The 27521-nt window shown below is 39.3% G+C and overlaps 1 protein-coding gene across 6 annotated transcripts; it reads right to left on the reverse strand.

Annotated features, from left to right (window-relative positions):
* Nucleotides 1-10537: 10537 nt before the first annotated feature.
* KRT39 (keratin 39) lies at nt 10538-20846 on the reverse strand. 6 transcript variants are annotated; one of them, XR_005983099.1, is made up of 9 exons: nt 20351-20846; nt 19411-19493; nt 18482-18638; nt 17688-17849; nt 17450-17575; nt 15906-16126; nt 14763-14833; nt 14176-14521; nt 10538-13527 (listed from the first exon to the last, which is right to left on the reverse strand). XR_005983099.1 is itself a non-coding variant. In XM_041725099.1 (9 exons), exons 1-9 carry the CDS (start codon nt 20798-20800, stop codon nt 13500-13502), a joined length of 1560 nt encoding a protein of 519 aa, XP_041581033.1. In that variant the 5' UTR covers nt 20801-20846; the 3' UTR covers nt 10538-13499. The 6 variants fall into 6 exon arrangements, 3 of the variants coding, with proteins under 3 accessions (XP_041581033.1, XP_041581034.1, XP_041581036.1); XM_041725099.1 differs by having other exon boundaries at nt 14260-14521; XR_005983100.1 differs by lacking the exon at nt 14763-14833.
* Between the last annotated feature and the right edge of the window lie 6675 nt (nt 20847-27521).

Genomic DNA, 27521 nt, shown 5'->3' on the forward strand with positions numbered 1-27521 from the left:
TCACCCTGATGCTGCTGTACTTTTTCCATATCTTTGTTACAGTGTGGATTAGCGGAAGGGACTTTGGCCTGGGGGTTAAAGACCCTGCTCTGCTATTAACACACTGGGTAATCTTAACCTCTTGGTTTCAATTTTCTTATCATTGAAATGAGACTAACAGTCTTCCCTGTAATTAATAGGGCTGTTGTTGGGAGTGAATGAGTTAACGTACATATGTGAGCTCTATAATCTGTATGTAGTGTATATACACGAACTATGTAATCTGCATGCTATGTGTAGAGACAAATTATGTAGTCGTCTATGTACAGTGTACATACATGAGCTGTGTAATTGGCATATAATGTATTCATATGAACTTTGTAATTTGTAAGCTTCAGTGCACAGTTGAGAGAGGAGGATAGTGACGATTGTTATACACTCCTTGTCTGCCCTGTAGCCACGATCCCACAGGTCTTGAGAAAGAGGAGACTGATGAAGTAGTCAGGAGATCACAAGGGCTTGATAAAAAAGCCTCGCCTTACAAGCATACTTCTGTCCCCAAATGAACCCAGAAATAAACATTAATTGCAAGAGTTTACATTTTATAGGTGCAGTCCATGTGAAGGTTAGTATACATTTATGCTGATGAATGTTCTAGTGACCATCCTCAAGTTCAGATTTTTGACCCTGCCATCTGCTGCCCAACTCTACAGGTTTCAATTTCCTCAAATGTGAACTGAGCTTAATACTCACTTTGATGGATAGGGGTTATTGTAGGAATTAAATTAGATAATTGATGCACTGCACATAAAAGTGCTCAGTGATGCTTATTAAAACACATGTGTGTGTTTCTGTGTTAGAATGGTTGTCTATTCTGGTCAGACAAAATAAGCCCACATCACTCTGTTTTCTGGCTTCAGATACAGTATGCTGGGAAATTATTTATTTTTTAAAGAATGCTCTAAACTTATACATTATTTCAGTATCCTTGGTATCTTTTAAATTCTCACTTTTCAATTAATTATATCTCAATTTCTTTGGTATATTTCATTCTTACTCCTACTATATTGTCTGTTTAAAATTATTTATACTTTAGGATGGACACTTTATATTTTCCACTCTGACAAAATTACCAGAGAATTCTGTATGTTATGTTGTGTTATAATAACTGGGGTTTAAGGTAGCATGAAGCACAGTGAACCAGTCTTACTGTTCCTCCCTAGGATGGCTTGAATGCATCCTGTTTCTTTTGAGCAAGTGAAAGCCATTCCCAAACACCTTTTATTGGATCTTACTCCCATTCTTTCTTTCCATCTCTGTCTCCCTCATTTCTCCCATGGACCATGACTCTTTTCTCTCTCCTTTGTTCTCTCCACTCTCTCCCAGAGTGAGAGGAGAGGTCAGGGGAGAGTGGCCAGATTGGCTGGAGGGGCAGGAACATTCCAACTAGTTGTCCTTTTTCCTTAATACTGAAACCATAAAAGTCAATTAGTGAATAAATTATTGCAAAATGTATGTTGATTAAAAAAAAAGAAGAGGCAGTTTTGCATGATGGTTAAAAGTGCAGGATCTGAAGTCACACAGTCCTGGGTTTGAATACTGGCTCTGACACTAACTCTCCATGAGACTCTGGTAAGTTATGAATGTCTCTTGCCTGAGGCTCCTCAGAGATGAGTGGGTGTGTAGGAAATGCACATCAGAACACTGAACACTTTGTTTGGTACATTGGAAGTGCTCAGTAAATGTTAATTGCTGTTATTGTTGCTATAAAAAGGTGACCCCCAGAAGGTTATGGAGTGTGTTTACATCTTCAAACTATTAGTTAAGGTATAAGCCTAAGTATATACTATCTTTACATCACCTGTGTTCCCTGAGGCTTGAAGTACAATATGAAAACGTGATTGGTTGGTAGATTTAAACACACATGACTTTGTTACTGTATGCATCAAGCTCCAGTTTGGGTCTTGGTGTTTTATGGAGATAATACATGAAATCTCTCTCTCTCTCTCTTATTTTTCTTTTGGTTTAGTTGTCGGAGAGTGTAACAGGCAGAATCACGCCCTCCCCTCACCATGTCTGTCCCCTAATATCTGGAACCCTGTGAATATGTTGTGGCACATGGCAATGGGGGAGTTAATGGTGCAGAGTTAAGGTTGCTAATAAGCTGGCCTTAAATTGGGGAGATTATCTTGAATGATTCAGGTGGGGCTGTGTCTTTAGAAGTGGAAGAGGGAGGGGACACCTGGGCAGCTCAGTGGTTGAGCGTCTGCCTTCGGCTAATGTTGTGATCCCGGGGTCCTGGAATCAAGTCCTACACTGGGCTCCACACAGGGAGCCTCCTTCTCCCTCTGCCTATGTCTCTGCCTCTCTCTCTGTGTCTCTCATGAATAAATAAATAAAATCTTGAAAAAAAATAAAGAAGTGGAAGAGAGAGGTAGAAGAGAGTCCCCATCAGGGAATGAATGTGGTAAAGGCAGATTTGGAGTGATGAGGTTGCTGGCTTAAATTCTTTGGAACCTAAGCCAAAGAATGTGGGAGGCTGGAATGGGCAAGGAAACAGGTTCTCCTCTGGGACCTCCAGGAAGGAACATAGGTCAGCCAATAACTTGTTTTAGCTCAGTGGGACCTTTGGCAGACTTCTGAAATAAGATAACAAATTTGTGTTGTTCTGAGCCACTCTGCGCTATTTGTTACAGTGGCAATGGCAGATTAATACAGTACACGCGTGTGTGTGTGTGTGTGTGTGTGTGTGTGTGAGAGAGAGAGAGAGATACAAATAGGAACTCTAGTGATGGATTTTTGCTAAAGATAAAATTAAGGTGAATAGAATATTTTCTATGTCATTTATAAAACATGTATTTTCACATATATCATGGATTTTTAGTTGTTAGCGTAATAGCAAAGATGGTTGTAGTAACTATTTCATAAACTCTAAACTATCCAAATTACAGGCAGATTTTTAAATTTGCAATTTAGAATATATTATATATCTTACAAAATTAAATAATTTAAACCATATTTACTTAAACAGTTCATAAATGATTTTTATTGAAAGGTATACAATTACAAAAAACCAGGGCTTTTTTTGAAGATCCAGGGCATATGTGGGTACCATCATTAGGGTGGATGTGAATATTTGTTTTTTAATTATAACCCAAGGGTATCTCCCCTGTCATCTCATCTCCTACCTCTGGCCACAGCTCCTGAACACCTCTGTGGACCTTCCTTTCAGAGCTACCTGAACCACAGGTTTGTTTATCACTAACTGCTGTTTACTGCATAGGCTTCATATCATTACTATGAAGAGGTGGTGCTATAACTGGGGTGCTGAACATGATGCCTGCAGTCCACTGCCCCCAAACATTCTGTTCTGTTTGGGTGAGTTGTAAATGACCTTGTCTTATCTCCCTCTGTGGCCATAAGAGAATATCTGTTTTCACTCTTCTTTTGTCATATTTTGTCTGCATCTCCCAGTATCTCCCCTGAATTTGCCAAACTTGATACCTTCCACTTTTATCATCTAAACCTAGTACATTTCATTCCACTTCTGATTGCTACCCTCCAATAATTTGTAGCCTATAGTAAAAGGGATTCTGGTGTGTGTGTGTGGGACGACAGTGGGCATTTGACATCCTATCCTATCACCCTCTTCCTATATCCTGTTAATCTTAAGGTCACAACCAGAAAGTCCCCTGCAGCTTCAGCAGCCCATGATATTTATTTATTTATTTATTTATTTATTTATTTATTTATTTATTTATGTTCAATTTGGCAACATATAGCATAACACCCAGTGCTCATCCCATCAAGTGCCCCCCTCAGTGCCCGCCACCCAGTCACCCCCACCCCCGCCCACCTCCCCTTCCACCACCCCTTGTTAGTTTCCCAGAGTTAGGAGTCTCTCATGTTCTGTCTCCCTTTCTGATATTTCCCACTCATTTTTTTCTCCTTTCCCCTTTATTCCCTTACACTTATTTATATTTCCCAAATGAATGAGAACATATAATGTTTGTCCTTCTCCGATTGACTTATTTCACTCAGCATAATACCCTCCAGTTCCATCCACATTGAAGCAAATGGTGGGTATTTGTCGTTTCTAATGGCTGAGTAATATTCCATTGTATACATAGACCACATCTTCTTTATCCATTCATCTTTCGATGGACACCGAGGCTCCTTCCACAGTTTGGCTATAGTGGACATTGCTTCTATAAACATTGGGGTGCAGGTGTCCCGACGTTTCACTGCATCTGTATCTTTGGGGTAAATCCCCAGCAGTGCAATTGCTGGGTCATAGGGCAGATCTATTTTTAACTCTTTGAGGAACCTCCACACATTTTTCCAGAATAGCAGCCCATGACTGATATTGAAGCTACAGATTATCTGTTGGAAACATGGATGGCTGGCAGCCATTGTTTTGACCTTGTGCTCATTATGACTATGAACAGGGTTAAAATGAGATCTATGCTTTCCTAATGCGCCTCCAAATAAGGCCTCTTGGTCTAGTATAGAGCTGTGCCATTCCATGCCAGCCCTGAAATAGTAAACTTCACATGAACTGAACCACCTAACTCCTGTATTTAGGATGAAATGAGACGGAGGTGCTATCTAGTTGGACTGTCTGGTCTCTGAGAAAGAGCTTCACAGGGTGACACTCCCTTATGCAGTCACTGTGGTCTGAGCGTCTTCTTAGGCTGGTGAGTTCAAAAGTACCATTTTATTAGTGCACCAGAAACAAAGGGATTCTCAGGAGCCGACTCACAGTAACCTAATTCTTAGGTACCAGATGAACTAGCCAGAATGCAAACTTATTAATTTAACATAGAGAGATGATCTATTCTGCAACCACAATATTCCCATCTGTGTTGTGTCTGAGTATCAGAGAAACCAGACTGTGATATGGAAGTTGGTTGGTAAAAATGGAACCAGAAGAGAGATGTGGGGTCTTAAGGAATGTGGCAGGAGGAACTGCCCTGACTCTCCATGTGCTAATGTGTTTGGGTACAATGTCCCATCTTTCCAGATTGGGCTGGATATAAATACTGTTGAGTTGCTTTTAGGGCTCACCTTCTTCAGAACTCCATGACAAACACACGTCTTTAACTATTTGTGCCTTTGATTGGGCTACAAATATATAATACTGCCAAATTTGAGTGATTAGAACCAGGGCATTTGGAAAATGGAAGACACGAATTTGTTCAAATTTTTACTTGACTGTTTACTGTGTGATGCTGAGCAAGGTAGTTAACTTCTGTAAGCCTTAGTTCACTTATTGGTGAAGTGGGGATAATAATATCATTGTAAGGTTGTAGTGATGATTGAGCAAGCTAACTCAGGTACAGCACTGAGCACAGCGTCTGAGGCATAATATTCAACTGATTTTTAGTTGGCTAGAAGAAGCATTACTCTTTCTACTTGTTGACCATAGGAGGCAGTGTGGCTTCTGTCTCATGGCTTCGATTATGTGTTGATTGTTCTGTGTTAATTGGGACAGGTTTTTTTTTTTTTTGAGACTTCCTCCTACTACTGCTACTTTCGTGCTACTTTCTCTGTTGAGCCCATAACCTGACTCCAGGGAACATTGGGGCTGGGAGAGATAAGGGCAGCAGAATCTGTTCTTGGAGAAGTGCCCCCAGTCCTATCTGGGCTGCTCTGTCATGTTCAATCTCCACAAAAGTGATCCTGTTCATAGGGCTGACTTCACACTGTTTTCCCTCCTCTTCCTGGGACCGTCTTCTTACTATTGGCTGACAAAGAGTATGAGGTTGATATATTATGGGGAGGTCCTTTTCAACTGAGTTCTGTCACATTCCAGAAAATAGAAAAATTGGGCCTACATGTGATAATCATTTCCCTATGCGCATACACACACACATATATCAAAACATCTTAAATAGATACAAATTTTCCTTAAAAAATAAATAGTAAAATAAAAAAAGAAAGGTCCGGGGATCCCTGGGTGGCGCAGTGGTTTGGCGCCTGCCTTTGGCCCAGGGCGCGATCCTGGAGACCCGGGATCGAATTCCACGTCGGGCTCCCAGTGCATGGAGCCTGCTTCTCCCTCTGCCTTTATCTCTGCCTTGTCTCTGCCTCTCTCTCTCTGTATGACTATCATAAATAAATAATAAAAACAAAAAAATTTAAAAAAAAAAAAAGAAAGGTCCCATCTTTAATCTGGTGCTTTTATTAAGTTGTTGGGATGGCTTTTGCTTGACAATGTCATTATCAGTTCCAGTGAAGTACTTCACTAGCTTGAGTGTGACTGTTTGGAGGTAAGTGTTTTAGAGCAGCACAATGAAATCATACTCACAATGTTCCTAGGTGCCAGGCATGCCTAAGAGCTCTGCATACATTCATTAATGTAATCATGCCAACCCTATGAAGTAGATATTATCAATAGCCTCATTCTAAAGATGAGGAAGTGGAGATACAGAGGTTTAGTAACTTTCCCAAGATCTCACAGTAGGTGGCAGGGCTGAGAATCAGACCCAGCTGGTCTGGCTTCATGAATCTGTTCCAAACCAGCATGTGGTTGTACTTCTTGACCCCAAGTGGCCAGTGTTCTCTTGTGGCTCTAATGCCTTAGTAGGCACCACTTGTCTTGAATTTTCACCCTAGTCTCCTTTTCTCCCTCAAGTTACAGAGTTCTCTTAAATGGGCTATGATTTTTATTTGCCTTTCCTTGTGAGACTTCTCTCTGCACCCACAAAAGCTATACTGAGTGTTGGGGAAGGTGGTCTCTCAGAGAGTGGCAGTGATGGAGGAGGGCACAGTTATGGTTTTTTGTTTTTTTGTTTTTTTCTGATGGGTCAGTGGCAGATGAGCTGAAAAACATTTATGGTGCAAAGAGAAGACCTTTCTATCCTGACAAACAAGTTGGGGATAGGCAGTTCTCTACAATCAACTATATGGATTTGGAGAAATTCAGTCCCAAATGTGGTCTTTCTAGGTCTTCTGGTTTAGTAGAGTTGGTATTAAGTAGGTAAGTACTGTCCTCTGCAGGGTAACTCTCAAGCACTTGCTGGGCCCAATGGGCTACCACAATGAGCTATAAAGCAGAGGGTTCACCCCTGGCTTAGAAGAAGGACTTTTGACTTTTTTCTTTATAGAAAGACACAAAGAAGAGAGCCACAAACCTGCTTTATTTCTAGGAAATAGTAAGATAAACTTTAATCTCAGATATTTACTTCAGGTGCCACCAATATGTCCACCTTGATATCTACCACTTATGTTGTCCCAGACAGAGAGGAAGGAGAGAAGAAGGGAGAGGAGAGGGGAGGGGGGTGGTGGGAACAGCAAGAAAGTGTGTTTAGAAACTTTGCTACTGGTGACACCTGAACTGGAATATTTAGAAACATTGGCATATTATATATTTTCTTATGTTCATATAAGTGGTGGCCTGTGGCTTAAAACCATCATCTAAGAAAACCCTCCAAATATAATGCTCAACCTGAAATGATCATTTGACTACATAAACCTTTCCAATGTTGCCAAATAGGATTCGTTGTTCGCATTTGAACTAGGTGCGTGGGTTGTTCCCATGAAGCTTGTGAATCATTCAGGAACACGCCAGATATTTCTAGCTAGCCAACCAGCCAAAAGATTCATTTCCTATAAAGACATTTGATTACAGTGTTGAAACAGTGCATTCCAGGTTTGCTTGCACTGATACTAAGCATGGTGTTGTGTCATGGACGCTGGTTGCCTCAGCCTACAAATTCTTTCTAACATGGATGGTGCTCTTTCTTTCTCTTCTGGGACACTTTCTGTTTCTCTTGAATTTTAATCTCTTTCTCTTTCTCTCTCATTGGGAGAGGACATTTGCTTTTAAAATGCTCTTTATCCAATTTACACGTTTAAAGCAATCCCTATCAAAATACCATGGACTTTCTTCAGAGAGTTGGAACAAATTATTTTAAGATTTGTGTGGAATCGGGATCCCTGGGTGGCGCAGTGGTTTAGCGCCTGCCTTTGGCCCAGGGCGCGATCCTGGAGACCCGGGATCGAATCCCACGTCAGGCTCCCGGTGCATGGAGCCTGCTTCTCCCTCTGCCTGTGTCTCTGCCTCTCTCTCTCTCACTGTGTGCCTATCATAAATAAATAAAAATTAAAAAAAAAAAAAGATTTGTGTGGAATCAGAAAAGACCCCGAATAGCCAGGGGAATTTTTTTTTTTTTTTTTTTTTTTTTAGCCAGGGGAATTTTAAAAAAGAAAACCATAGCTGGGGGCATCACAATGCCAGATTTCAGGTTGTACTACAAAGCTGTGGTCATCAAGACAGTGTGGTACTGGCACAAAAACAGACACATACATCAATGGAACAGAATAGAGAATCCAGAAGTGGACCCTAACTCTATGGTCAACTAATATATGATAAAGGAGGAAAGACTATCCATTGGAAGAAAGACAGTCTCTTCAATAAATGGTGCTGGGAAAATTGGACATCCACATGCAGAAGAATGAAACTAGACCACTCTCTTGCACCATACACAAAGATAAACTCAAAGTGGATGAAAGATCTAAATGTGGGACAAGATTCCATCAAAGTTCTAGAGGAGAACACAGGCAACACCCTTTTTGAACTTGGCCACAGTAACTTCTTGCAAGATACATCCACGAAGGCAAAAGAAACAAAAGCAAAAATGAACTATTGGGACTTCATCAAGATAAGAAGCTTTTGCACAGCAAAGGATACAGTCAACAAAACTAAAAGACAACCTACAAATGGGAGAAGATATTTGCAAATGACGTATCAGATAAAGGGCTAGTTTCCAAGATCTATAAAGAACTTATTAAACTCAACAGCAAAGAAACAAACAATCCAATCGTGAAATGGGCAAAAGACATGAACAGAAATCTCACAGAGGAAGACATAGACATGGCCAACATGCCCATGAGAAAATGCTCCACATCACTGGCCATCAGGGAAATACAAATCAAAACCACAATGAGATACCACCTCACACCAGTGAGAATGGGGAAAATTAACAAGGCAGGAAACAACAAATGTTGGAGAGGATATGGAGAAAGGGGAACCCTCTTGCACTGTTGGTGGGAATGTGAACTGGTGCAGTCACTCTGGAAAACTGAGGAACTGAGGTTCCTAAAAGTGTTAAAAATAGACCTGCCCTATGATCCAGCAATTGCACTGCTGGGGATTTACCCCAAAGATACAGATGCAGTGAAACATTGGGACACCTGCACCCCGATGTTTATAGCAGCAATGTCCACAATAGCCAAACTGTGGAAGGAGCCTCGGTGTCCATCGAAAGATGAATGGATAAAAAAGATGTGGTCTATGTATACAATGGAATATTACTCAGCCATTAGAAATGACAAATACCCACCATTTGCTTCGATGTGGATGGAACTGGAGGGTATTATGCTGAGTGAAATAAGTCAATTGGAGAAGGACAAACATTATATGGTCTCATTCATTTGGGGAATATAAAAAATAGTGAAAGGGAATAAAGGGGAAAGGAGAAAAAATAAGTGGGAAATATCAGAAAGGGAGACAGAACATGGAAGACTCCTAACTCTGGGAAACGAACTAGGGGTGGTGGAAGGGGAGGAGGGCGGGGGTGGGAGTGACTGGGTGGCGGGCACTGAGGGGGGCACTTGATGGAATGAGCACTGGGTGTTATTCTGTATGTTGGCAAATTGAGCACCAATAAAAAATAAATTTATTATTTAAAAAAACCTAAAAGGCAAAAATAAATAAATAAATAAAATGCTCTTTATCATCAGAACTTGCATTTTAAATCAAAATGGACAGAATTAGGGTAGACCTACTCCTGCAATGAGCAATCCACTTTTATCCATTGTTTGATACATCAAAATTAATAAGAACATACAATAATTAGCTTCTAAAAAACTTAAAGATCTTATCAATAGCGTCTGATTGCCTTTTTAAAAAAGACTTCAGAGAGACAGAATTGGAGGATGTTATCTTTGATGCTATTTTCTATTTACAGTTGCAGAAGGCAAGACACAATAAGGTGAGGACCATCCGGGATTTAGATAATAGATCAGAAAAATCTCCAGGTCTAAGCGCAGAGAAGTCAATGATGCTTTTAAGAACTAGAATGGAAGGTTCAATTTTGGTTCAATTCGTTTCCATCAAACCCAGTTCCAGTGCTGTCTACTCCAGATGTGGTGGGGAATGAGAAGTAGAAGAAAGGGCACTGGATTCTCTTACTGACTATGAGTCATGGACCAATCTCCTTTGTCTGTGGACCCCATTTCTTCACCTCTGATACAAAAAAAAGCTATTAGATGTCATCAGAAATCTTTCTAATTTTCAAAGAGATATTAGCATTCCTGTGCTCATCGAGTCATTATTCACAATAGCCAAGAGATAGAAACAATCAAAATGGATTGTTTGATGATGAATGGATAAAAAAGAACATGAGGTATATATGTATGTATGTTTATGCAACACACATACATACAAATGCAATGGAATATTATTCAGCCTTTAAAAATAAGGAAATCTTGCAGTATGTGACAACATGAATGAACCTTGAGGACATTACACTAGTGAAATAAGTCAGTCACAGAAAGACAAATAATGCATGATTCCATTTATATGAGATATATGATTCCACTTATATGAGACATGAGATATAGCTAAAATAGTCAAACTCATAGAAGCAAAGGATAGAAAGGTGGTTACCAGGGAAGGGGATTGCCTGGGGAGAAGGGGAAAGGGAGAGTTGCTAATCAAAAGGTATAAAATAAGTTCTAAAGATTTGCTGGACAACATTGTGCCTATAGCTAACAATTCTATCTTGTTTACTTAAAAATCTGTTGAAAGAGTACATCTCATGTTAAGCATTCTTACCATAATAACATGAAGTTAAATATAAAACTCAGTCTATGAATTTCTGGACAAAAAGAATGACGAAGGCTAATATCATAGATTCCTTGGATGGTCTCTCACTGGAATCATTGACAAGCAGGCTATAGAATAGTTCCTTGAAGAGTTGGAAAAATAATCTGTTGCTACTGTGAATTGCTTCTATTCTTGGAGACTGTGAAATGTATCCCATGCTATTTTAACTTTCTTAAGGAAATCAGAGTACTTAAAATTCAATCTTATTATTGTGTGACACTGGGGAAAACATTGAATTGCTACATGAATACATTACCCATTAATTGCTTTATCTGTTAAATGGGAATATTAGTGGTAGCTCTTCCGTGGTAGTAAGGATTAAATGAATTAGTTATTAAATGAGTTACTTCTTAGCTTTTGTATTAATCCTCCTTCATAAACACATGGATAGATATGTAGAGGAGGAATTGTCTGTGAGTGTGGTCATCTATCAAGCTAGTGTCAGAGCCTTAAAAGATAATCCCCGAAGGCAGCAAGTCATCCAGATCTTTAAACCAAAAAACATTTGTGAGTTAGCAAGCAGTGGCTTTTATAATTTGGCATACATGCTTTGGCTGAAAATTTTGTAAAATTTGGATGCCCAGGTCCCACACCTGGAGATGCTAATGTAGGAGGTCTAGGGTAGGGCCCAAGAATCTGAATTTTATAGGTTCCTCAGGAGACTTGGATAGACGTGGTTTCTAGGTTAACTAGAGAAATCCTCGTGACAAGTAATGTAAGGGGTTACCACTAACTGAACTCTTGAGGGAAAATTTTCAGACCACTTCTTCTAAGCAGAAATTGCTGGAATTGATCCTAGAGGCTGAAGATGGAGAGATTGTGAGTCATGTATAGGGATTGGGAAGGCAATTAATGATTGAGAGATGAAGGGGAAGAGAGAAGCATTTGGAAGTGTTTAAACCAGCTGTCATATTAAGGTGGAGTCAACATGAAAAAAGATGAAATCTAGAGAAAATATATCCCTAAACCTCCTTTGTTTAGAAATAAAATTATGGACCACCAAATGGGTTTTGATATTCTTTCCCTCTCTGAGACAGGCTCTAGCAAACAAAAAGCAAGATTGCTCCATGGAGTCAATCCTTTTTTATGATTGTGTCTTACTGGGACTTTATATAGACTTTCAGAGAAAGAAACCTGGTGTTATAACTGCCCTACAGGACTAGGATCCTGTCTTTTTGGTTTCAAATACCTATAATTTGGCCGAGTGTGGCACATGCCTGGAGTGGGAAGAAGAGATCTTGTTTTGTGGATAAATTGAGAATGACATTGCCATAGCAGCCCAAGCTTAGCCTGAGTCCAGAAAGGTTCCTAAACCCTGAATCCTGTTGGAATCAAAACTTAGGGCAGACTGAGAACTCCAGCCTCTCCTCAATTGGTTTTCCAGTTAGTGTTGATAGTACATATGTGATCCACTGGGGACCATCGCTTAACCAGGCACAAAGGAAGAAGTATGTAAGGAAATGACAAATGCCTGGTTTCCAGTCAGGGGACAAAACCTCCCTTCTGCCTGGCCTTGTATAACTTAAAGGACCCTTTCACTATTATTATTCCATTTAATCTCTCTAGTGTGTTAGGGCCTACATCTTTATGTCCCTTTTACTCAAGGTCATACACATAGAATGGGGTGAGACTCTCTCCTATGGCTTCTGAGTGCAAGCCCCCTGCTCTTCCCACATTTCCATCATTCAGTCTGAGATGGTATGCAGTGATGTGCTACCAGGGGTAATCTGGGAATTTGGATGGGAAGGAAGTTATTGACAAGAAAGAGATAACTCTGGGAGTTCTGCATTCCACTCCCTCAGTGCAAGTTGCTACTAGTCTGGAGGAAGTGGCTGCTGAGCATGAGTTAAAGGACGCTTTTGTCTTTGCTGTGGGCACCAGCCATCAACTGATATCTGATATAGATCCTAACTTCAGAAACACTTTACTGAGTAAAATTGCAGGCTTGATGACAAGAAGATCTTGTTCTGTTCTTTTTTCACCCCTCAAAGCTAAGCACTATTAAAACTCCCCAAATCATGAGTGGATAACTAAATTTATGGGGAAAGAATTTTGACATGAGATAATAACACAGGTCTAGGGCTGTAATTAAAAGTAAAGCTTATGTAAAAATAACATTTGCACCATGTTCTTCAGTGTACTAAGTAGCATGATATGAACAATTTCATTTGATCTGCACAACAAACCTGTCAAGTAGCCAAGGTTCTCATTTAACAAAAAAGGAAATTAAATTTGATGAAGGCTAGATGTTTTGTCTAAGGTCTCAAGAAACTAGTTTAGGACTTCAGGTCTTTGACTCCACATTCTATATTTAATTTGTAATTGTTTACTAAAACTTCTGGAAATACTGAATAATTTTTGTAGGGATTGACTGAATCTCTTTGTGACCTTGCTGTGAGAAGCTCTGATGATGGCCAGTACCATGTACATACCATTCTCACTTGGGACTGTCTTGTGCTTGCAAGCAGCAATTACTCAATGATTACTTTTCTGCAAAGTTTGTGATATCAAATCCATTTCTCTCTGATGGATAGATTGAAGGAGGAAGCTAAGCTATGTTTTCATGGTCATCAGTCCCAGGGAGATGGAGGAACAGCGTGTGAGAATTCCAGCTCCATGTTCTTTGTTAAATAGTCAGAAACAACTCGCATTCCCTAAAGAGTGGAAAGAGAAATAGCAAACATTTAGTGAAAGGATCCATGTTATTCCTTCAAAATGCTCTAGATTCACTCCATAACTCTTCCTGATTCTTGATGATGAAAATATTTGGAGAGCCCAATCATTTCAACGTTTTGGAGAACAGACATCTTCAGAAATATCTTGGGGAACATGAAGTATGTCAGTATGGATAACAGACAGCGGAGTTCAACAGGAGACAGACTCATGACTTTTCAAGGAAACTGAACATTAATGATCTTTTCCCCTATTCATGTTATTCGAATAGAGGCTTCTTTCCATGGCCAAGGAAGGATTTTAGAAGGGGGAAGGTTGCAGCTTTTGACATCATGTACCATGGCGAAAAGCAATCCTAGAACTTGTCTGACTGGCTCTAGTGAGGAATATAAGTACACAAGACCTGAGTAAACAAAAGAGAAACCTGCATATCACTTGTGAAGTCAAGTAATGTAGGGAACCTTCCTGGGCACCTACAAATCACTGCCTGTCTCTCAGAGAAATGGGTAATGTGCTCCTAGAGAAATTTCATGTATTATCACGTTGACAGCTGCAACTTAGGGAGGGATCAGAATACAAGGTATTCTGTTTAGCAATGCACACCCACTGTGGTATAAGAAGCTAAGTACCTTAAAGGGGCTGGGGACTTTTAAGCCTTTCTGGTAGGAACAAGTATTGACCTCTCTTTCATGAACGAGGGATATTTTCTTCACCTTGGGATGTCAAACTCTGGCAATTCTGATAAGGAAGCAAGGCTGCACATGCTCATGGGAAGAAATGATTTTGCCATCCTGAATCTCCTGAGTGATGGTGCAGATTTTAACCAGTATTCGAGGCAGGACTCTGTAGGCACAGCAAGGCTCCTGTGTGCTGTGGGACGCTGAGGATGGTGTATTGTAAGCCAGAGCTGTGCATTCCATGGCGCTGGCCTTACTGGAAGGCTCACATTTGGTGTCACACGGGTTACAGAGAAGCCTAGAAAAAAACCAGAATTTTACCTGTGACTGAGGGAAGGTAATGTGGTGATAGAAAACAATAGCGGTGGGCAGTTTTTCATGCATCACTTGAAACAAGTACTCCCAAATGCTTATTCATTCATTTTATTCTATCATTAGTGGAAGAAAAAGAATGAGACCAGATCCATGGGAAAGCAGCATGTTAGGTTTAGAGGCGTTAGGTTATGTAAGCTGCTATTATGGAGAATGCTACCACACACAGTGGAAGGACGTCCTGCCAGGAGTTAAAGACCGGGGTGTAGTCCAGCTTTGTCCTTCACCAGCTGGTGACCTAAGATAAATCAGTGAGTCCTCCTGAGCTTTAGTTTTTCACCTGCAGAATAAGTATAGTGAGAACTAAACATACATGGTCAACAGTGATAAGGGACAAGTTAAGGGGCTTATTATCTGAGGAAAGCAAGTTAATCAGATATTTTTCTTATCAGAGAGCCACAATACTACTGATGGCTTGAACCTCATTTATGGAAGAGTCCTCGAGGCTTTTTCAGGAAGCTTCAAAGTGCCTTCTGGGCGTATTTAAATGAAACTTTACGGAATTGGAGTTGGAAGCAGTTAACAGAACTCTTTTTAGAAAGCATCATCTTTCTTTGATGATTCAAGGCACTTTGGTATATTGTAGCTCCTCAAAGTGACTAGCAGGGGTGAATCTTGTGCTGGTATAATGTGGCAGCTAAAATGTGCCAGTTAAAAGAATCCTATGAACAGAATTCACTGCTTATTTTGAGGAAAAAGGTCTCTGTAACAACTGTAACTAAGTCTGCACCTAGGGTGTTAGTTTGGACTGAGTTGCTTTCCTCTAAACAACTTATGGTCTCTCTAGGTCAGTTACTTATGATTTGGTTGGCTTCTTAGCATTGAAAAAACACTGTAATTTCTTTTTCTAAAAAACGGTGTTAAAACACACATATCTACATGCTGCTATTGGCATCAAGGACAAGTGGCTGAATAGGTGTGGGCATTTCAGCCTGAGCAGAATGTTCCTCCAAAGGGAACAGGGTCAGTCTATTGGATCTCATAAAAGTACATCTCAGTGGGGGAGAATCTATAAGTTGCCAGGAATATTTGAATATTTGGGGAAACCATTTTTCCTCTTCTACTTAAAAAAACTCAACATATAAGGGGTTAGCCTGGTACCCTGGCTCTTCAGAATGACTCAGCTTAGCTAAGACCTCAAATTTGGAGTAGGTTACAAGTGATCTCCAAACAGCACAGCTTAAGACTATATATCACAAGTTCCCATCACTGGCAGGAAGAGCAAAGTGCATGCCCCTTGTTGCCAGTGACAGTAGTAATACATGTATGTGAACATATTTTCTCATAGAAGCTGTTTTTATTTTACTTACTTGACTTCTGAACTCTCCAGAAGGCTGTGGTATATGGCAATCTCACACTCCAGCCGGGACTTAACGTCCAGCAGAATCTCATATTCTTGGTTCTGTCTTTCCAGGGCACACCGTATCTCTGCCAGCTGAGCCTCTATGTTATCGACCAGACACTGGATCTGGGCCAGTAAAGCTGTGTAGCGGGCCTCTGTCTCCACCAAGATGCATTCTTGGGAATCTCTCTACCATGGAGGAGGAAAGTATGACTTACAATGATGACTCCTTGGAGCCTAGGTCATGTGTGAAATGAATCATTTTAAACAATGGTTTCTTTGTGACAGGTACTAATGAGTCTCCAAACCTTCTTATTACTTCCTAACCAAATAAATCCAAAACAAAAATTATCTACTATGCTAAAGCTCACTTCCTTTTATCCTCCTTATTTATTTTTGCCTCCCTTTAAGTATTTACTTCTCTTTCTTATTCACTTGATAATATGCTACCACACTTCTATCTGTGAGACAAAAAAAATATTCCAACTTATTTTACACCTGGGTTTTAAGAACCTGTTAGTATAGCATCTCATTCTATGAGTATTTGTACCTTAGCAAAGAAGTTAGCAGCATTTAGCCATAAACAATTCTCTTACTCAATCCATTCCTTTATATCTAAGGCACAAGTGTTGAAATTTTGATGATTAGAGTTCTTTCCTGCTCCATCATTCTATAAGCCTAGGGATAATGGAATCTTTGGTTTGAATAATCTATTATTTGCATGGTTTTCCCAACATTTAGAGAGGAGAAAACTGATGTTCAAGGGGTTAAATGAGTTGTCCATGGTCATATGACTAATTGGTGACACAGCTAGCTTTGGGGCAGGGTCTTCCAAATGCCCTTCATATCAGAGCATTTAAATAATTCCCTACTTTATAGAGACAGTACAATGAGGCAGAAGTGGTTCCAACTTTGGAACCTGAATTCTGGCTCAGATTCATTTCTTTTGTGACTTTTAACAAGTTACTTAATGCCTCAGGACCTCAGTGTCTCCATTGCTATAAAATAGGCAAGATGGAACTCACCTGGGATTTAGTGTAGGAAAGTCACATTTGCTCCCTGAGCCTCATCTGTAAAATTTGCTTAATAATTATGCCACCTCCTTTATAAGATTATTTTTATAAATTTGATAGTTTGTAAAACTATTATGCATGTAATAAAAAGCTCTCTTACTGTTTCCCAAAGTGTACTCCATGGATCATTATTGCCATGAGATACTTTTAAAGGAAGGGATCCACAGTCAAATAAGTTTGGAATGCTGAATACCATATATCTCCTTCTTGGAGATCCATAGTGTATATTAGCTTATTAAAGGCCTATTGGAAGGTACCCCATTTAACCTATGTTTAGTCCAGCATTTCCCAGGCTTATTTGACCACGGGCCTTTTTTGGGCATAGACCTTTCAGCAAACAGAGGAACTTCGGAGGCACACAATTTGGGAAGCATTGCAACATGCAGTTGTCAAAGGCTATTGACACAACACATCACAGCTGTGTTGGCATTCTGGGTACCATTCGGTGCTGGGCCTGCAGTTCAATCTCCAGAGCATTCATGGTACGTCTCAGTTCAGTGATCTCCTTCAGGCAGCACTGCTGCTGTTGAGAGCTGGTCACCACCTGCTGGTTCAGTGCCTCCATCTGAAACATGGTTAAAGACCATGAATATTATGAAAGAAAACACGACTTTGATTAAAGATCACCTGGAAATGCAATGTCAACTTTTTGTTTTGGGCTTTTTTACCCTCCCCACCTGTGTGTTGAACCACTGTTCCACTTCTCTGCGATTTGTCTCCATGATGGACTCATACTGACATCTCATTTCTTGTAGAACCCTGTTTAGATCAACAGAAGGGGCAGCAGTCACTTCAATGTTGAGTCTGTCCCCAAGCTGGCTCTGTAAGGAGTTGATTTCCTATTGAAAAAAAAAGAATGTGAAGTCACTTAGTGGACAGATGACACTCTTGTATTCTTGTTTGTCTAATAGCAATAATTTAGCTTAATCGTATCTGAAATATAGCTCACAATAAAGGAATAGATGATTTATAGGTGCCATTGAGATGCTATAAAATGACTTAAGGCTATTTCAGATATGACTCTATTCAAATACGTGAAACATTAAAAGGAATTAATTAGCAAGATCAGAGTCGTAAGGAATTTAGACCATTTCCAGGGATGGGTAATGGTGAAGCAGCAGAGAAGTGGAATTTATAGTAAGAGACCATAGTCTCTAAGATACAAATATGGGCTTTTGCCAATATGGACTTAGAACAATAGTGGTAGAAGTCTGGGTAGGGATGCCTACAAAAAGATGGGACATTTGTGAGGACAGGAAAATTGGGTTGTTTCCTTTTGTAAAAGCTGGAGAGGGCAAAGGAGGCTTCAGATATTGTGTTTTGGTGATGGATTTGAAACACATTGAGCCAGTGGTGATAGCAGTAGGTACTGTCAGGGCTGAAAAACTTTTTGGAGACACCTTTTGCCAAATTCAACCCAAAGGAATAGTTGCTATTTTTAGAGGCTTGTAATGACTCTTGGTTCTCTAACCTCTTCATGCTTGTTTTTGAGGAATAGGAGCTCCTCCCTCAGAGACTGGACTTGTGCCTCCAGGTCAGCCTTGGCCAGGGTCAGTGCATTCAGGATCTGCTGTAGGCCTTTGGCATCAGCCTCCACCAGCTGGCGTACAGACACCTCAGCTTCATACCTTTAAAAATGAGACATAAAAAGAAGGCATTAAAATGTAAATGGTGCACTGGGTGTTATATGCAACTGATGAATTGTTGAACACTTCATCTGAAACTAACGATGTACTATATGTTGGCTAATTGAATTTAAATTAAACAAAACAAAAATATAGATGGTGTAAATCAAGCCAAGCAGAACTCCTTTCCACATTTTCTTTTGGGCCTCTCATTTATTATATTTCTGTTGTGGGTTTTATTCTCTTTAGACGTGAGATCATTTGATAAAAATAACCACTTAATTTTTATTCCTTAATCAGTTTGCCAGCATGAGGCCACATTGCTGGTCTTTGAGATAAGGGAATTTATGCTCTTTCTCCTGCCCTCAAAGGCAATGCAGTGGAAGTAGAAAGAGCAGTGGATTAGGAGTTAGAAAATTTGCATCCAAGTTTTAGCTGTGTCTTGTCCTAGTTGTATGTCTTTGGATATAGCTGAATCCCATTAAACCAGAGTTTTCTCACCTTAAACAAGGTAACTACAGATTGGCCCTACCTATTTTCCTGAATTACTGTGCAGGTAATCAGATGGGTTCGTATGTTAGAAACTACAAGGATTGTTTACATGTGAGTGGTTATAAGCTTTATCATTTATCAAATGTGAAAGTTTTTTTCTGGGCTAGTGCTAATATGGGATGGAGCAGGAGGTTTAGCAGATTTAGGGATAATCTTCATGGCAGTGTGCAGAGTCAGAGGCAGGGTGAAATCTGTTGTGAATGCCAGTGCTGGGTGGGCTTACTTGGCTCTCAAGTCATCAGCAGCCAGTTTGGTGTTGTCAATTTGTGAGACCAGTCTGGAATTCTCAGCCTTGGTACACAAGATCTAGAATTAAGAAATTGTACACACAAATGAGACAAACACCAGGATATCCTTCTTTAAAAACCAAGGGCTTGTGTGTGTTGCGGTTAACAGGGAAGGGCCAGTTAGGCTTTTCATAGCTATGCTTAGGAAGCTTGGGAAGCTTTGGAAAGTCAGAGTTTTTGTTATTTTCCTAAAAAAATCAGCAAAAGCCACTCCAATAAAAACTTCTGTATGTGTATTACTGTTAAAATATAAAATCTGCATTTGATTTGCATCCTCTGGAATGTAATCGTCATGAGGGCAGGGGCTTTTTAGTTCACTACTATTTTCCCAGAGCCTAGAGTAATGTCTAGTGTGTTGTCGGTGGTGTTCAGTAAATAGTTGTTGAACAAGTAAGATGGGATAAATCTGGCATGTGCAGTAGCAACAGCACATCACTATGATTAGGAGATAGGCTTGGTGTTGGAAAAAAAAACCATTGAAACAATTTGGAGATGATGAAATGAGCATAAAAGGGGGAAAGAGTGGTGATGATTGCAAAATGGATAAAACCGAAACTGTTAAGGGACTTATTAGAGCAAAATGCTCTTTCTCAGATCCTTGTTTTCTTATTTTTGTTAAAGAAATGGCAGCAATAGGTGACACATTCTGACACATGTTGACACACTTCTGACATAGCAGAATGTATCCCTGGAAGACAAATAAGTATAAAACTCTGAATATTGCCTCAAGATGATAATTTCATTCAAGAGATTTTCTTATTCTACAAAATATCTTTTCCAAAATAAAATGAACTAAATATATTAAGTTTTAGCAAATGTCTATTGCTTGGAGAATATCATGACACAACCTGATATACACATTCTTAAGAATCTTACCTTCTGCTGGAGCTCCTCAATGGTAGCGTAGTAGGACATGTAGTCAGGACATACAACACAGAACTCTTTGTTACACTCCTCCAGGATTTTGCATTCCAGGTCAGCATTCTCTTTTTCCAAGGTCCGTACCTTCTCCAGGTAGTTAGCAAGGCGCTCATTCAAGATTTGCATGGTCTCTTTCTCATTACTGTTGATGCCTTCACCACACCAGCCGCAGTCATCCAGAGGTAGACAGGCATTGACGTTGTTTATTAAGCAGATGGGTGTGAAATAAAAACAAGGAGTGGGTCTGGCAGCCCGCAGAACACGGCCAGTTGGTTGGCGGCTGTTGGCTTCAAGACCACTGTGTTGGCAGTTAGCGTTAGAAGAAATGGTCTGAAAATTTGTAATCCGAAAGCAGCGTTGCTGTGGCGTTGAACAAGAAATCGTTGTACAGCCTTTAGTATCCATAGTGCGCACCCAGTTTGGGTTTATTTCAGTCTGTGGTCCTGATGGAAAGCTCAAGCAGCTGTGACTGTGTTTGAATTCCAAGCTTCTTGGTTATTTCCTCTTTGAAGTGCTTATATAGCCTTTGCTCTAGGTGGAGTCACAGCTGGCAGGATGTTTTCCTTTCTAATGTTTATATCAAATCCCATAGGAACATCTCATTAGTCTGCTTTTTACTTGCCTGAGAAGAGTTACTTGTCTCATAAAAATGTGCATTTAAACTGTTACTAAGTTATTACCCATCACCACTACTGCTTGTCATTGGACCCAGAGCTTCACACGAAGTCTTCAAAAGGAACTGTCGTCACAGTTCTAACAGCATCCATTATTAAGTAGGTGTGAGTATATTAAGTTCATTAAATCCTTGTTGACCTCTCCAACTGGCATTAAGCTTGATCAGGAATGAGTTCATCCTTCTTTTCCTTTCTTCTCTAGAAAAGGGAAACTATTAATATCTAATAATTATTGGTGAACTTAGACCAGTGTTTTATTTTGTTCTGCCCAACCGATTTTCCCATTTTCATTGTTCAGACATTGTATGGGTTAAAATGTTAGTTTTAAGTAAGACTCTTTTTAAATATAGTTGCTAGTTTCCTGTTTCAGTTTGCCAGGTAGGGTCTAGTTACTAACAAGAAATTTCTTGGGAAAGAGGCTGGTTACCTTTTGGTTTTCTAAAGCCCACATTTTATGACATTTTTAGCACTCAGTGTTTGCTTGTGGAATTACATTAGCTAAAAATGTGTTACGGTGTTGGCTTATATTTATTGTTTAAACATGATCTATTGAAAGGCATGTGTTTACTTTCTCAGGAATACTTTCTCAGCATTTTTAAAGAAAGTTATTTGTTTCTGATCCTTTATGGAGGTTCTAGGAGAGAATAATTTCCTTGCCTTTTGCAGCTTCTAGAGGCTGTTTATGCTACTTAGCCTGTGGTCTCTTCCATCTTCAAAACCAGCAGTGGCAAATCTTTTTCACATGGCATCACTCTGACACTGAGTCTTCTGCTTCCCTTTTCCACACTAAAGGACCTTATGATTATATTGGGCTCGCGCATATCATGTAGGATAACCTTCCTATTTTAAGGTTAGCTGATTAGTGTCTTATTTCACCTTTGTCAAGTAGCCTACTGTATTCAAAGGCTGTAGGATTAGGACATCAACATCTTTTGGTCCCATTATTCTGTACATCACATAATATAAGGAAAAACATAATAATTTATAATAGCACCAACAAACATAAAATACACAGGAATAAATTTAGGAAGGTGGACTACATGAATAAAATATTAAAATACACTGAAGAACAGAAAACTAGGATAAATAGAAAGATATATCATGGTCTTGGGCTGAAATACTGTATTCATCACTATAAAAATGTCAATTATCTTGACATTAACTGAGATTCCAATAAATTTATTGAGACCCTTCGAAAATGTGATATTTTTCAACCAGACAAGATAATTCTGAAGTTTTATGAGAAAAAATTAATCAAATTTGAATAGCCAGGAAAATTCTAAAAAAGAAAAACCAGAGATATTAGTCCTTCCTACTTTAAAGCCTCAATAATTAAAATACTGTACTGTCCATGCCTGAATAACCAGACAGATGAATAGAATAGAATAGAATAGAATAGAATAGAATAGAATAAGAAGTCTAGGGGCGCCTGGGTGGCTCAGCAGTTGAGCGTCTGCCTTTGGCTTAGGGCATGATTCTGGGGTCCTGGGATCGAGTTCTGCATTGGGTTCCCTGCAGGGAGCCTGCTTCTCCCTCTGCCTAAATCTCTGCCTCTCTCTCTCTGTGTCTCTCATGAATAAATAAGTAAAACCTTTAAAAAAGAATAAGAAATCTAAAATAGTCTTCCAAACAGATTGGGATTTATTATATGATAAGTGTGACATTTAAAATCAGTGGGGAAAAGATAGACTATCATATATAATTTGAGGACAATTCTATTTCACTTGAGGTAGAAGGTGGGGCAGGGAATATTGGAATCATACTTCATGCCTTACAGTAGGACAAATTACAAATTGATCAAAGATTCAAATATGAAAAAAGGAAATCATAATTGTACTAATAAATATGAGAGTTCTTTTATAAATTTGAAGTCAGAAGGCCTTTCTAAAAAGGACCAAAATAAAGAAACCAAACATTATATGGTCTCATTTATTTGGGGAATATAAAAAATAGTGAAAGGGAATAAAGGGGAAAGGAGAAAAATGAGTGGGAAATATCAGAAAGGGAGAGAGAACATGAGAGACTCCTAACTCTGGGAAACGAACTAGGGGTGGGGGAAGGGGAGGTGGGTGGGGGTGGGGTGACTGGGTGATGGGCACTGAGGGGGGCACTTGATAGGATGAGCACTGGGTGTTATTGTATATGTTGGCAAATTGAACACCAATAAAAAATAAATTTATAAAAAAATGATGAAGATAGAATGTGAATAAAAAAAGAAGTTAAAAATAGAGCTAGTCTATGACCCAGCAATTGCATTACTAAGTATTTACCCTAAAGATAAAGATACAAATGTAGTGATCCGAAAGGGCACCTGTACCCCAATGTTCATAGCAGCAATGACCACAATAGCCAAACTATGGAAAGATCCCAGATGTCTGCTGACACATGAAAGGCTAAAAAAATATATATATTTATTTATATTTATATATAAATAACCAGCCACTAGAAAGGATGAATACTTACCATTTACATCAACATGGATGGAACTGGAAGGTATTATGCTAAGCAAAATAAGTCAATCAGAGAGGCAATTATCATATGGTTTCACTCATATCTGGAATATAAGAGACAGCTCAGAAGATCATAGAGGGAGGGAGGGAAAACTGAATGGGGAGTCATCAGAGAGGGAGAAAAACCATGAGACACTCTTAACTATAGGAAACAAACAGGGTTGCTGGAGAGGAGGGGTGGTGGGATGGGGCAATCTGGTGATGGGCATTAAGGAAGCCACATGATGTGATAAGCACTGGGTGTTATATGCAACTGGTGAATTATTGAACACTACATCTAAAACTAATAATGACATATGTGTTGGCTAATTGAATCTAAATTTTAAAAAATCAACTGACCACATGTACATGAGTCTATTTCTAGAATCCATATTCTTTTTTTCATATTCTTTTTCACTGATCTATTTGCCAACCCTCATGCCAGAGTTAGGAGTCTCTCATGTTCTGTCTCCCTTTCTGATATTTCCCACTCATTTTTTCTCCTTTCCCTTTTATTCCCTTTCACTATTTTTTATATTCCCCAAATGAATAAGACCATATAATGTTTGTCCTTCTCCGATTGACTTATTTCACTCAGCATAATACCCTCCAGTTCCATCCATGTCGAAGCAAATGGTGGGTATTTGTCATTTCTAATGGCTGAGTAATATTCCATTGTATACATAGACCACATCTTCTTTATCCATCCATCTTTCGATGGACACCGAGGCTCCTTCCACAGTTTGGCTATTGTGGACATTGCTGCTATAAACATCGGGGTGCAGGTGTTCTGGTGTTTCATTGCATCTGTATCTTTGGGGTAAAAGTCCAGGGCCAGATGGCTTCCTTGGGGAATTCTATCAAACGTTTAAAGAAGAAACCATACCTATTCTACTAAAGCTGTTCCAAAAGATAAAAAGAGATGGAATATTTCCAAACTCATTCTAGGAGGCCAGCATCACCTTAATTCCAAAACCAGGCAAAGACCCCACCAAAAAGGAGAATTATAGACCAATACCTCTGATGAACATGGATGTAAAAATTCTCAACAAGATACTAGCCAATAGGATACAACAGCACATTAAGAAGATTATTCACCATGACCAAGTAGGATTTATCCCCGGGATGCAAGGCTGGTTCAACACTTGTAAAACAATCAATGTGATTCATCATATCAGCAAGAGAAAAAACAAGAACCATATTATCCTCTCAATAGATGCAGAGAAAGCATTTGACAAAATACAGCATCCATTCCTGATCAAAACTCTTCAGAGTGTAGGGATAGAGGGAACTTTCCTCAACATCTTAAAAGCCATCTACGAAAAGCCCACAGCCAATATCATTCTCAATGGGGAAGCACTGGGAGCCTTTCCCCTAAGATCAGGAACAAGACAGGGATGCCACTCTCACCACTGCTATTCAACATAGTACTAGAAGTTCTAGCCTCAGCAATCAGACAACAAAAGGAAATAAAAGGCATTCAAATTAGCAAAGAAGAAGTCAAACTCTCCCTCTTCACCGATGACATGATATTCTATATATTTTTAACTTCTTGAAAAACCTCCCAACTGTTTTCCAGAGTGGGTGCACCAGCTTGCATTTCCATCAACAGTGTACGAGGGTTCCCCTTTCTTTGGATCCTCGCCAACATTTATTGTATCCTGAGTTGTTAATTTTAGCTATTCTGACTGGTGTGAGGTGGTATCTCATTGTGGTTTTGATTTGTATTTCCCTGATGCCGAGTGATGTGAGCATTTTTTTATTTGTCTATTGCCCATTTGCATGTCTTCTCTGGAGAAATACCTGCTCATGTCATCTTCCCATTTCTTGACTGGCTTATTTGTTTTATTGGTGTTGAGTTTGATAAGCTCTTTATAGATTTTGGATACTAGCCCTCTATCTGATATGTCATTTGCAAATATCTTCTCCCATTCTGTAGGTTGCCTTTTAGTTTAGTTGACTGTTTCCTCCACTATGCAAAAGCTTTTAATCGTGATAAGTCCCAAGTTTGCTTTTGTTTCCCTGGCCTTTGGAGATCTATCTAGTTGCTGTGGCCAAGGTCAAACAGGTTGCTGCCTGTTTTCTCCTCTAGGATTTTGTTACATTTCTATCTCATGTTTAGGTCTCTCATCCATTTTGCGAATGGTGTAAGAAAGTGGTCCAGTTTCATTCTTCTGCATGTGGCTGTCCAATTTTCTCAGCACCATTTATTGAAGAGACTGTCCTTTTTCCATTGGATATTCTTCCCTGCTTTGTTGAAGATTAGTTGGCCTCAGAGTTGAGGGTCCATTTCTGGGTTCTCTGTTCTGTTCCATTGATCTGTGCATCTGTTTTTGTGCAAGTACCATACTGCCTTGATGATTACAGCTTTGTGATATAGCTTGAAGTCTGGCATTGTGATGCCCCCAGCTTTGGTTTTCTTTTTCAACATTCCTCTGGCTATTCAGAGTCTTTTGGTTCCACACATTTTAGGATTGTTTGTTCCAGCTCTGTGTAAAATATCAATGGTATTTTGATGGGGATTGAATTGAAAGTGTAGATTGCTCTAGGTAGCATAGTCTCAAATATATAAGCTAACCTTGTACCTAAAGGAGCTGGAGAAAGAACAGTGAATAGAGCCTAAAACAAGCAAAAGAAGAGAAATAATAAAGATTAGAGCATAAATCAGTAAAATAGAAACCAAAAGAACAGGAGAACAGGTCAATGATTCTAGAACTGGTTCTTTGAAAGACTTAATAAGATTGATAAACCCCTAGCCAGTCTTATCAAAAAGAAAAGAGAAAGGACAAATTGTTGAGTGTCTGCCTTCGGCTCAGGTTATGATCCCAGGGTCCTGGGATAGAGCCCTGCATCAGGTTCTCTGCTCATCGGGGAGCCTGCTTCTCCCTCTCAGTCTGCATGCAGCTCTGCCTGCTTGTGCTCTCTCTCTCATCAAATAAATAAATAAAATCTTTTTTCTTTTTAAAGAGGAACATATTATGAGCAATATTATGCCAACAAATGAGGCAATCTGGAAGAAATGGTTGCATTCCTGGAAACTTATAAACTACGAAAACTGAAACGGAAAGAAATAGAAAATCTAAACAGACCCATAACCAGCAATGAAATTAAAGCAGTAATCAAAAATTTCCCAACAAGAGTCCAGGGTCAGATGGCCTCCCAAGAGAATTCTACAAAACATTTAAATAAGATCTAATACCTGTTCTTCTGAAGCTGTTTTAAAAAATGAAAAGGGAAAGAAAACTTCCAAACTCATTCTATGAGTTATAGATAAATCAAAGTTCTAAGTGTATTTCTTTGCATAGTTTCTTAAGTAGTTGCTCAAGGTTTTGTATATATACATAAACCTTATTATGCTTATTTGTGTTGACATCTTATCACTGCAGATGAAGTATAGAAACCTTACCTCTCTTCATGTCCCTTGACTCTCCTCTTGGAGATTTTGTTTTTCTGTCTGCCCCTGCTGGTATTTATGGGTTGTTGGTTTCTTCAGCTCCCAACATGGGATATATGAGGCCAAAAGAAAACCCAAGGAACTCACTTGCTGTTCCTTGAATATGATTCTAGTTGGTTTGGCTTCTTCCACCTTTCAGAATCTGCTTATATTTCTTTTATATGTAATTTCCCGGGTTTTCAGCCAGACTTAGGAAGAGGAATGAGGAAATGTACATCCATTTCATTTTTTTGGTGGTGGAGTTCTCCACTTTGCTTTTTAAATGTGTATGAATAATTATTCTTATACCCCAAATGTCCAATAACAGGCCAATAACCTTATGGTATTTTATGTAGCCACTAAAATAACAGTCACAGGACAATCATAGGTTTATTTGGATTGAAAATGCTTACATGACATAGTGAAAAAGGTAGTTTACTCAACTATGTGCATATGTAAATATGATTTCCATTATGTGGAAAAACCTATTATATGAAAGAAAGCTGGAAGCTCCCAAAATACTGATAACG

This window comes from Vulpes lagopus, chromosome 12 (assembly GCF_018345385.1).
Source record: "Vulpes lagopus strain Blue_001 chromosome 12, ASM1834538v1, whole genome shotgun sequence".
NCBI classification, from domain to species: domain Eukaryota; kingdom Metazoa; phylum Chordata; class Mammalia; order Carnivora; family Canidae; genus Vulpes; species Vulpes lagopus.

What these genes read in the sequence shown, in the direction of transcription:
- KRT39 (XM_041725099.1), bottom strand. Translation starts at nt 20,800, where the DNA reads ATGGATACTAAAGGCTGTACAACGATTTCTTGTTCAACGCCACAGCAA. An exon ending in TGCAGGCCCAGCACCGAATG is followed by an intron (nt 16,127 to 17,449) that starts GTACCCAGAATG and finishes CCTCCATGGTAG; the next exon opens with AGAGATTCCCAAGAATGCAT. An exon ending in CCAGAGTTTGACATCCCAAG is followed by an intron (nt 13,528 to 14,259) that starts GTGAAGAAAATA and finishes TCCACTCTTTAG; the next exon opens with GGAATGCGAGTTGTTTCTGA.